The 12014-nt window shown below is 32.8% G+C and overlaps 1 protein-coding gene across 1 annotated transcript; it reads right to left on the bottom strand.

Moving 5' to 3' along the window:
• Positions 1–1068: 1068 nt before the first annotated feature.
• LOC111411620 lies at positions 1069–3268 on the bottom strand. Its single transcript, XM_023042134.1, has 5 exons — positions 2910–3268; positions 1845–2017; positions 1701–1753; positions 1394–1508; positions 1069–1223 (listed from the first exon to the last, which is right to left on the bottom strand). Exons 1-5 carry the CDS (start codon positions 3081–3083, stop codon positions 1085–1087), a joined length of 654 nt encoding a protein of 217 aa, XP_022897902.1. The 5' UTR covers positions 3084–3268; the 3' UTR covers positions 1069–1084.
• Positions 3269–12014: the final 8746 nt, after the last annotated feature.

Raw genomic sequence — 12014 nt, 5'->3', positions numbered from 1 at the left:
TAATGTTGTGTTGTAAATAAGATCCTAACCAACTAATACTTACAAATGGACATTTCCTAATTCCTAGTACTTAGAAATTAAGATAACAGCCTCTCTATAGGTTCGAAGGACTTTTAGTGATTTTTTGCAAGATTATTCTAGTTGCTTCAATTGACATTCTCAAATTACTGCAAACAAAAAATTTTACTTACAATCAAAATATGATGGATTTAAACGGTTTTTTTTTTTTTTTACCTCGTTGTGCACAGTAATGTAAATAAGATGCGATAAACTTATTATTGGAATACTCAATAATTTCAGTATTCGAACCTGCTGCAACTATAATCCAACCGAAATTATGTTTAACACATCTTGTATAGAAGGTTTAAAGGCTTTGACAATGCACTCTCCTTGTCCTGAATCATCACTCCATAGCATTCCTCTTACTTATACTATCTCCTCAGCATTCCTCTTACTTATACTATCTCCTCTTATGGGGTAATTAGAAAAGGGTAATTAGAAAATACTGCATAAGACTTGTAAAGATTATAAATATGCCAAATTTTGGGTGTCATTAACTCCATTTTTTTCAAACTTGGCAAGTAGCATCCCATTTAGTATTAATAATAATCAATGATAATAAGTAAATGGCTATATGTTGACAATGCGCACATTTTGAGCTACGACCATGTAGGCTTCACAGTTATCTTCTAAGACCCCATACCTAGCCCTTGTTTGAGCCCCATTTTGGGGGAATAATGAATTTTTGAATAGCGTATTGATGGAAAATGTGTGGTTAAAAAATAAGGTTAAGTTTTGGATTTACGTGTAATATTATTTTATTGACGAATGTATGATTGAAATGATATCAAAACACTGTTGAAAATGAAAACAAGGGCCTAATTTTTTTACCCACTAAATAACCATTTGCTGAATGCTTAAATAACTATATATTGCAAAAAGTACTCAAATTGGTCATCCAACACAAGAAAAATTTGTCATCTTATTGAGAATGTTTTATAGGAAATGTTAAGTAAACTTTTTTTTCTATGATCTAACCACTGGTAAGTGATATCACTAGAGCATTTTCACTAATAACAAAGAGTTATCTATAAGTATACCTTCCTGCTATGCAAACATATCTTAGTTCGGGAGTATAAACAGCTTTTGCACAATGCTGTTTAACATAATCCAGGAGCCCTCTTGTTTGATCTATTACTCCTGATACACCTTTTGGTGGGGGGCTGACAAGGAAAACTTTGGACAGTTATACACTTGTAAATGAAAAACAATTTGTAAACCATAAATAAGTTTAACTAAGAATAATCTACCGAACACGCGATATAACAGATGTAAAAGTGAAAAAATAAATAAATAAATTGAAGAGAAGAAATACTTGTGAAATGATACTTACAGATGTGGGGTTCCTAATGTCAATAGCAAGGAAATATCTGAAGACTCGAATTCTTGTAAGTACACACGTGCCAGCCATCCTCCTGCTGAGTGCCCAACCAAAGATATGTTTGCACCTATGACAGGAAGTGCCTGACTATCAGAGTAACAAGAGATATCTAGTCCATATAAAGGACTCGACTTGAATTTGGGCATAATAACTCAATGACCAAACCAAATATGCGACGTTTCATATCATAAAAATTAAACAGTAAAATATATCAAATTCAAAGAAAACTTGTATGAAAGTTGCAATAGATTACAAAAACCTTGAGCTAATTCCTTTGCTTCATTCACTGCCTCATTGACCCGCTTAAGATACCTGACATAAAATGCAAAAATAATATGAAAAACTTTGAATTTATAACTGAGGCACATAAATGACCACCACAATGAAGATTTACAATTGATACCAGTCAAGAACCGGCCGAGGCCGCAGAGTGCCTCGCCAATAATTTGGGTCCAGCAAGCCAGCAGCGTTTCTCAACCAATCAATTCTTGAGACCTTTGCAACCACAGTAGGAACCCCATATTCTTTCAGGATAAGAGTCAATTTCTGATAGTCAGTTGTGTTGTTTCCTAAGCCCTGCAAAAAATAGGATGGCTACTGTGAAGAATGTCTATATGTTGCATTTTTGGAGTATTCTAATAACTAAGAAAGCTAAAAATCATGTACTAAGGCCTGATCTTTAAGCTCTGACTCACCTACATGGACAACCCTGGTGCCAACATAGCATTTTTTAAATCCATTAAAAGAAATAACCGGCAAGAAGCTTTACTAACTTAGGACTAAATTGGATACACGTCTTCATGAACCACTTTGGTTGATGCATTAGACTATTTATTCAATATACATTCATAATTGAGCTATAGATACAAAATTTATTCAATAATCAAACCAAAAGATGCACATAATTGGAAAGGGTGATGGCAAAACAGACTTGGGTTCCACACAACTCCATCATCTCTAGCCATTCACAAGTATACACAGAGCCAACAATTCGCATAATTCATATATTTGCACCAGAGATTATCATGATTGATGCTGCACACTTTAGAGAACTGCTGCAAAGGCTCAAAGGAAAGCCCATAGATTCAAACTGCGGCAGGAAAAACCGAGAATTTCGAGCAAGAAAGAGCTAACAATTTTGTCCACCAATAAATCAGTGGCTAAGCATATGGAACAGGACTCGAGAAGTGGATTTCATGCATCAGGTTTAAATTTTTCGATTTTATTTCCCCATAGAATTTTTAATGTCAGATGTATTCGATATCCAAAATGAAAAGAATCTATAGTTCCACATTGATACAAGTCAACACTAAAAAATGTAAAAATAGAACCCCGTTGAAATGTAAAAATAGAACCCCGTTGGAGAAATATTGGCCATGAAAAATTCCAAGAAAATTAGTGATTGATGCAACTACATTTTCAGCACCATTGCGATTAATATTCAACATCAATACAGAGAGAAAGTAACCGGAAGAATAACAGCAGGGCGGTGAGTGGAGGAAGTGTTGGTGGGAGGGGAAGATGACGATCCGTCAGTCCTCGAGATTGTAGAGCTGCAGCGGCAACACCGCCTTGATTTTGTAAAATTTGTCGGTCGTAATGAGAAAACTGGGGGCGGAGCCGGAGCCGGAGCCAATGCCATCTTCCACCGGCTAACTCCCACAACCACTGATAGTCGGGCGCTTTTGTGGTGATTGTTGGTTAGTGGTTAATGGTTTGACCCATGTGGCCATGCTATTGGTTATGCTAAACGAACGGGAGAGGGTGTCCGAACCCCACCCGTAGATTGGGGTCCATTTTTTCGCGTGGAACCCTCCCTATGGTGAGGTTCAGTCGACAGCCCCCCTCTTTCTAGTGATGTCAGTGGGCCGAGTTGATCAAGCTCGATTTGTTCATTTTGGGTGAGCTTAGCTCGACCCACAAACTCATGGCTCATCCGAGCTCGTGGGTTGAGTCGAGCTTTGGTTCGCGAGCTCATTTATTTTTTTATTTTTTATTTTTTAATTATAAATACAGAAAAATACAACTAATTTAATAAAGACACTTTTAAAAAAAAATAAAAAGTGTTAAAAAAATACAAATAATTTAATGCATTTTTAAAAAAATTTTAATGAATACACTTTTTTCCCTATCATATTGTAATATTTTCTATAAAGTATTAAATATTTATGTGATGAAGACAATATATTTTTTTTGAAATACATTTACATAAAATACATTTTTTTTCGATTTTTTACAAAGTAGATATAATGTAAATCCTCATCCTTTATCCAGTTTGGGACCAACTACATCAATTTTAATTAAGCGGAGTTAAAAATTGAACACGAACAACTTATTGTAACGTACACAATTTTAAAAAAAATTAAATTTAACAATTAAAAAAAATATTTTGATTAATATAATTAAATCAAATATCATTTACCTGACGACATGTAATTTCAGCGTATTTATCTTGTAGTAAAAAATGATTGTCTTGACAATCCTTCATGCACATTAACGCTTCCAAAATACCTTCTTTCAGTCGGCTCCTGACATCGGTCAAAACCCTTTTACCTGCACTATAAGCAGACTCCGAAGCAACAATCCTAACCGGAGGTGTTAGCAGATCTTTCGCAATTGCAGAAACAATTGGGCAACGTCTTTCATACATTCACTAGAATTCAATTACTTTTTTTGAACTTTTTTTAATTGTTTTGTCTGTTGGCATATTATGATTGAAATAATCAATTAATTTGACAGGCATCGCATTTTAAGTTGCGATCGATGTTTGATAAGATGCAAGTGTAGACGACATGACACTAGATGAACACATTGCATTGCACATGCCTTGAAATAATTTCATTATTTTGGCATCATCTTTTTCAATTTCAACCGAAGGAGTAGGTGCAGAGGGTACTCGACTAACATTCGAACTCATTCGTTCCACATATAAATCATACATTCCACATAATGTTTGCTTTAAATTCGTATAGGTGATAGATGTATTAAGTATTAAGGTTTTGTTGATTTGATTAATTACGTATTTAGTTCCCGATATATTATATCGAGGTCCATTGCTCATGCTAAAGGAAATAACATAGGCATTCCTCCCAATATTTTCTAAAGTTTAATTCCATAACAATTATAATTTCACTAAAATCAGGATCATTTTTATATTTATGGAATGTTCTTGCAATTATATAAAAGCGTTTAAACACTAATCAGCTTGTGGGATAATAAACTTTCGATAAAAATTTTGTGATCTCATAAAAAGATGTCAAAAATCGATTAACTTTCAAAACTAAAACCCAATCGAATTCATTCAACATACCATCGTCATCGCTTCTAACGTGTCTATTGTTATAAAAGTCAGTTATTAAATATTTGGAACATTCACGTGACCTTAATAGCAAGTGAATCGAATTTCATCTATGGTTTACGTTGCTAACAAGTGTTTTAGTAATCGTCACCCCTAGTTCAGGACAAAAATATTCAAATACTTGTTTTCTACTAGGAGAGATCGTAATATATACTCATACGTTCCTAATCCTTTGAAATTCATCATTTATATGTTTTAAACCATTTTACACAATTAATTTCAAAATATGGCACATACAATGAATATGAAACAAATACTCACCGAAATCAGGTTGAAGTACCCTACACAATTTATCGACGACTACCTTATTAACACTAGCATTATCGAAAGTAAAAGAACGAATTTCAGTCTCGCAATTATATTCTCTAACAATATTGATAATAGCATTATATGTATTATTAGCATTGTGAGGAAATTCAATAATTCTAAAAACAATAATTTTTTATGCATACGCCAAAATAGATCTATATAGTGTGCAATTGCAACTATAAATGATTTTTTATTAACCACTTTCCATATATCAGAAGTTAAAGATATAACACCCCCATATTGTTGTAAAGTCATAATTAATTGTTGTTTTGAATCTTGAAATATTGTATTGTATCGGCACGAAGAGTATTTGGACTTACCCCAATGTACCTTGGTTGCAAATATTCTTTCACAAACGAGACGAAGTGTTGGTTGTTGACAATAGCCAGAGACAACTCAATTGCGGCAACAAATTTCATCATTCCGATTTGAGTATTGTCCTCCGAATACACCTACATGGATAGGGGTGAAGTCGTATAATCGGGCCTGAACTGCCAAATTGCAATTGTATTTGATTAGCTGGAAGAAGTCCATGTCTGGTCGCACATGCTTTGTAGCGACGGTTGAGATGAGTGGTACCAATTTCTTTTTGCCATGCCAATCTTTGTTGGCAGTATTTACATGCTGCCTTAGATTATGCGAGGCCATCGACAACTTTTCCCATTAAAATCAACTTAAAGTAATCTCAACATTTTGCTTTTTCTTTTTCCCTTTTGCTTTCCCTTCGCATCTGAGATGTTTAATTCGGCATTTTCGTCCTTATGTTTCGCTTCGAGAATGTTAATATCATCCAAATCAATTAGATCGTAACTTCCATGACCGTGAATGTGAACATCTTCGGGTATGGGTACATCATTTAAACTAACAAATTCATTTGGAAATTGACTTTGCGACGTCCTAGGTGATTTGCCATGTGGCCCACATCCCGTATCGAACAAGCTCTCAATAAATGAGTGTTGATTGATTTGTTTGATTGTTTGTGATGGAATCCAAATATAATAACTAGTAAAAGTATAAACGTAGTAAGAACTGAGAATTGGATAAATTGAAATTGTAACTGAATAAACTATAAAAAATGAATCGATATTGTATATTTTGCTCAACAGCACAAGAGAGTAAAAATTTGATAATTGATATAAAGAGAGTTGAGAGAGTTGAAAAGTGAGAATGGAGTTTTGATATGAAAAAAATGGGGGGTTAGGAGGGTATTTATAATAGAAGTAAAGTGAGGAAAAAAATAATAAAAAAGTCCAACGACCAAAATTGTCACTGAAAAATTCAGTGATCCAAACGGTCATTGAAAAGGTTATCAAAATTGTCACTTTTTTTGAAAAAGTTGCTCGGCTCGGCTCGTGGCTGGCGGGTGAGCTCACACTGTAGGGGAGCCAAGCGAGCTCGGCTCGTCCCCCGTCCAGGCCCGCTCGGTCTCGGACTCATAATTTTACGAGCTCGAGCCGGCCACGAGCCCCATTTTGACGAGCCAAACAAACAAACTGTTCAATCAGCTTGACATCCCTACTTTTTCCTTCGGCATAACCCATGTACAATTATAGTTGACAATCATCAATTGTCAAAATCTATACCGTTCAATTCGAAAAATATCTTTTAATTAACTAAACGGATCTTGAAAACACGTGAATTTTCAACAAAAAGTTGTTAACAATCATTGTACAATAGTTTTATTCTAATGGTTTTGTGGACATTTTGTGCTAGAAGGCCTATATAGTTTCGAAACAATTTCAATTTGAACCCTACCAAATCATTCCAAACAAAATAACTCCACCTGATTTATGGAATGTAAATGTTGACCTGAATAGCCGTTAATTGGACGATTAAAACTACACTTTTGTGCAAAAACATTGTTTCGCTCAACATTTATGGGTACCTTTCAACCTCGTATTCGCAAAGTGAAATGTCGATTGGAAGTAGAGACTACACTCGAGTGTTAATAATCCAATTTACGGTCATTCTTATCCTTGTGCGTATTTGGTAGACCACATTAGGCATTTTTTGGATATAATAGTTTGTAGTGACCAAACTGAAATCCTTTCAACTCTTGAAGGGTAAAATTGTAAGGAAAAAAATTGAGGCACGAAAATGATCACTTTGGAAAACTTGAGGAACCCTTCTTCACGTACAAAAGAGAGAAATATAGAAAAGATATAGAACACACACATGCATAGGGTGGGTGATTTTTTAATTTTTTTTTCAATATAAAACTCACATGGGGCCCACCCCCATGTGAGTTTTCTATTTTTCTTCTGTGCAGGAACAGTTCTATATGCACAGAATTGTTCAAACTTGAGTGACCTCCTGTTGTATCGTTGCTTTTTCTAATGGAATTTTTTCATCGAATACATGTTTTTCACATTGGACATCTAACTTCAATCTATATCAATTTAATTTTTTCAATTTGATCACCTAAAGGACTTTTATTTTAGTTTTGATTTCATATATATTCTAGACATTTACTTGCACACTTGGGCTCTGCTTGCTGTACATTCTTGTGTACAACAAGTTGTATACCCTCTTATATGAGGGGCCTCACGATGTGAGAGGGATGTAAGCTGTGCTTTACAAGCAAATTTACCTTGCACACTTTCATCATTTCACTCTATATAAGCGAAAATAAATGAATTAGTACAAAGAATTAGTGCATCCCATCAAGTAGATAGCCAAAGGGTCAAATAAATTTTCTAATTTTAGAAGAAATGAGAAAGGTCCCACATTAGGAAACGCTTCTGAATTTCAGGAATTTTATTTTCAAATAATTTTACTATCGAACTCCAAAGTCAAAATTTTCTGATTGTAATAATTAATTTAATTTATCGACATTAAATCTATCACAAACTAAAGTAATAAAATAAAATATTATGGATGAAAAGGTTTGTAACAATTAACAACGGTTTTTTCCATATTAAAATGATCTTAATGAATTATGGATAAAATTTTCATTATTAAATTAAGTAATAAAAATAAAAAATAAATATTTCATTCAAAAAATTCCATGAGTAATTAAATAACTCAAAAATAATTGAAGATTACAAACGGATTTTCATTTAGTACAAAAAGGTTAAAAATTTGGCCAAATTTTTAGTTTATCCAATAAAATTTCTTATTTAATTAACGTACTAAAATAATAATAATAAATAATAGCTTAAGATACGAATCTATTAAAAAGGATAAAAATTAAAGGGAAAAAAAATCTTTTGTTAGCAACCAACAATTTCTCCTTCAATGATTAAAAGACCGTCGCCGTCAGTGATTGTCAACAACATCATTGACGACATTGGTGTCACAAATGGGTTATCGAGGTTAATTGGTGATAATTGATAGAATTATTGTTTTTTTTTTTTGTTTTTTTGAACGAGGCTTGATTCTTGAGTGGCTTTGGAATATTAAAGTCCTCGTGTAGAAAAACCTCAAACAAATTAAGATCTCTATAATTTTTTATTTTTTTACTAAAACTCCCAAATTAATTCAGTCACATCTGGTTGATATAAATTGTGTTTATTTTGATTTTGTCTCAAATACCGACAAATTTAAGAAACTGGAAAAATACAAGCGGCACTAAAAACATAATATAGTTAACACAAAAGGAAATTCTATTGTATTACCAAGAGAAGAAATGATCTTTTGGAAATTCCATTAAAGGAAAATTGGAATTTTTACTTAATTAAGAACACGAAAGTGAAAAGTTAAGTACTTGCAAGTAATACTAAAAATATTGAATGACTTATAATTAATAATGAGACAAACAAAAAAGGAAGAAGAGAAAGGGTTAATACGTGTGTTGAAAGCAGATGGTACTTGAAAGTTGAAAATTTTTCAAGTTCAGTTCGCTGTACCCTTCTATTTATTATAGGCTTTCTCTTAACATTGAAAGGACGTCCAAAGAAAAGGCACGATTCTAAGTAAATTTAGTCTTATTTCGAGCTCCAGACACACCATACTACAGTTGGTGAAGAGGGTTGCTCCTTGTCTCTTGATATGGACTTGTGTTTCGATTTCTCCATTTTCATTTTTCAATTTTCAGCCCAATACATTGAGTTCTGAAAATGAATAGGTGATAATGGAAGTGAGTTTGTTTTGATTTTGAATGGGGCTGAGATAGTATTGTAGTAATTTGTGGTTTAAAAGAAGAATTATTCTAGACGGGCAGAACCACATCCTTGAAAGAAGGGCATTGTACCACTGTAGGGGATTGTGACTAATTTCGTTGTGGGTAATTATATTCACATTACCCTTTTTTTTCTTTTTTTTTTTCATTTCTTGTATTACAATTTAATTGCACTTAAAATTTTTAATTTTTGCTCGCATCAAGGAAGGGAAGACTTTTTCCAGAGAGGGTAGGAATAAATATTATAAAACTGATGTCCCTAACAATTTTTCATATCATTTGTATCCTTAACTTTCCTTAGGTTAACAGATTTTGCATTTGATAACATTTCTATTCCAAAAATTCGTTGAAATTGCTTAAAACAACTTATTTTTCCATCAATTTTTAAAAATAAATAAAAAGTGAAAAAATATTTTCCCTTATTCCAAAGCATGAAAAAATATATTTTGATATAAATCATTATCAAATGCCTGAATATAAGAATTTTAACGAAAAAAGGTTAAAGAAAATAATTACTATAATGATCAAAGATTGTAGAGTTTAACTACAATTAAAATATAATGTATCAAAAGATTTTAGAGTTTAACTACAATTAAAATATAATGTATCAAATAAAAATTATGGTGATAATATAATCACCCTTTCTTTATTTGGTCACAAGATCTATATATTTACGAAAATATTAGAAAGAAGAAATATTAAAAGATCGGGAAAAAAAATTATTGATGATTGATAAATCATGGATTGTCAATGTCTTGGTAAAAAGAAAAAGGTAAGAAAGTAATATACGTATGTCACTGACACTGACAACTTCTCATTTCACGATTAGGAACGAATCGTCATTGGTGATTCACAATATTGCTGTTGATAATCGTTGGACTTATTTATGCTAACGTTTCGATTTTTCCATAGAAATATATTCGTTCAAGAAAAGTTTCAACCTTTCTACAAGAAATCTTTTCTTAACATCAAGTGACTATTCCCTAGATACACACGTCGTGTTATTTCACTTTGTTAAAAGATCATCAATTCATAATGAAATGGATATATCTATTTTGTATCATTTTGGAGGCATGGCCAAGTGGTCACAATAATTTTTTTATTTTTTATTTTTTTTTAATCGGGGCAATGCAGATTTTGATGGGATCAAATGTCTGTTCATATACCTTTATACGTCGGTGATAATCGAATGTATTGTTATTGGTAATTTCTTTTGGGAAAAAAATATTAATTTCCTTTAGTTACACCGACAAAAATATTGTTATAATTAATGGAGTATTTGCCGTTAATCATTTGTTCCATTTATATATAATTTTTCAAAAATGTCCCTTCAAAAAATTTGCCTAAACGCCTCCTAACTTCTATAGACTAGTCTTTGCCCGTATAGTGCACATGTTAGGATATTTTGAAGGTAGTGTTAGAGCGTTAAATTTATTGAATTCTCGTAAATTACATCATCAACTCAAAGTTTATTATAGTTATATTGGAATGAAATTTCCCTTATTGATCATTCAAAGAGACTTATTTAAGTTATATGATTCTAGAATAAGAAATCCTTTTGAATGTAGACTAAGGAACACATAAAACTCATAAAACAAATGAATCGTTTGTCGTAATAATTGTATAATTTAATATAAGTGCCCACAAAATTCATGAATCAAAAGACAATTATAAAAATAATCAATGGCCAATCTCAAAAAAAAGGTTAAACCCTAACCTTAAGGGCCCCCACCACCCCTACCCTGGAGTATCGTGAGGGAGGTAAATCGCAGATTATGCCTCCAAGGGTACAGGGTAGAAGGCTGCTTGTACACTTGCACTTACCCAAGAGCCAAATCCATATTTCAGAATTCGAACCCTTGACGCAGCAGCCTCAAGTAAAGTTGGATTTCTCCACCCTCCCCTTTTACCACTTGGAGATGTGCCCTGGGGGCAATGGCCAATCTCTATACCATAGATGAAAGCATAAACCAAATTACGAATGTAAGAGAATGATTTATCATTTTCAATGAGGATTAGCTGCCAAAAAAAAAAAAAAGATGAAAAAAACTCACGAACAATTGTATTTCTGTCAATCAATGCGGTCACAAATGGCTTACAATGCTTTATATAGGGAAAACATTAAGAAAATTCGAAAAAAAATTTCAAAAAAGGAAAAAATAAGATAATGATTAAAATTGAGAGTCTTAATCCTAAGTATTATCTTCCAATAGGGATGACAATAAAACCCGCCCGCCCCGACTCGAATGAGGCAAAAAAACCCGCCCCGAATAGGTTGGTGGGGGCGGGGAGAGGATGCCCCACCCCGTGAAGGGGAAAAAAATGATTAAAATAATATTATTTTTAAACAATTCACCCGTTAAAAATTCATTTTGAATTTGTATTTTATTATCTAATAATCACATAACTTGAAACTTTGAAAACGTAAAAAAAAAAATTAAACGGGGCAACAAATGGGGCAAAAAGTTGCCCCGTTGCCATCACTATCCTCCAACAAATAAAATTCAAATCCAATTTAAATTGATCGAGATATAACCAAAACAAAATTTATCAAAAAATGAAACACGCATAAACGAAGGTCTAAACAAAAGAATTTGCCCAAAATTGGCCCCAGATCAATAGCTAATCTGCTGATTTTTGTTCACTGGCACATTTTCAATCGAAATTGGCTAAAATTTCACCAAAAACTGACAACCCTAAAATCTTTCTGAAAATTGGGAAGTTGAGAAGAAAGGCATGGAAAAGAAGAAATGAAAGCTACAAGTTTTAGAAGAAATTTCGGTAAG

This window comes from Olea europaea, chromosome 16, assembly GCF_002742605.1.
Source record: "Olea europaea var. sylvestris chromosome 16, O_europaea_v1, whole genome shotgun sequence".
NCBI classification, from domain to species: domain Eukaryota; kingdom Viridiplantae; phylum Streptophyta; class Magnoliopsida; order Lamiales; family Oleaceae; genus Olea; species Olea europaea.
This window is presented reverse-complemented; position numbering and strand designations above follow the sequence as displayed.

Excerpts from the sequence above, each read along its gene's own strand:
- LOC111411620 (XM_023042134.1), bottom strand. The coding sequence starts at position 3,083 with ATGGCATTGGCTCCGGCTCCGGCTCCGCCCCCAGTTTTCTCATTACGA. Across the intron at positions 1,754-1,844 it reads CCTCGGCCGGTTCTTGACTG|GTATCTTAAGCGGGTCAATG; the intron begins GTATCAATTGTA and ends ATTTTATGTCAG. Across the intron at positions 1,509-1,700 it reads AGCAAAGGAATTAGCTCAAG|GTGCAAACATATCTTTGGTT; the intron begins GTTTTTGTAATC and ends TTCCTGTCATAG.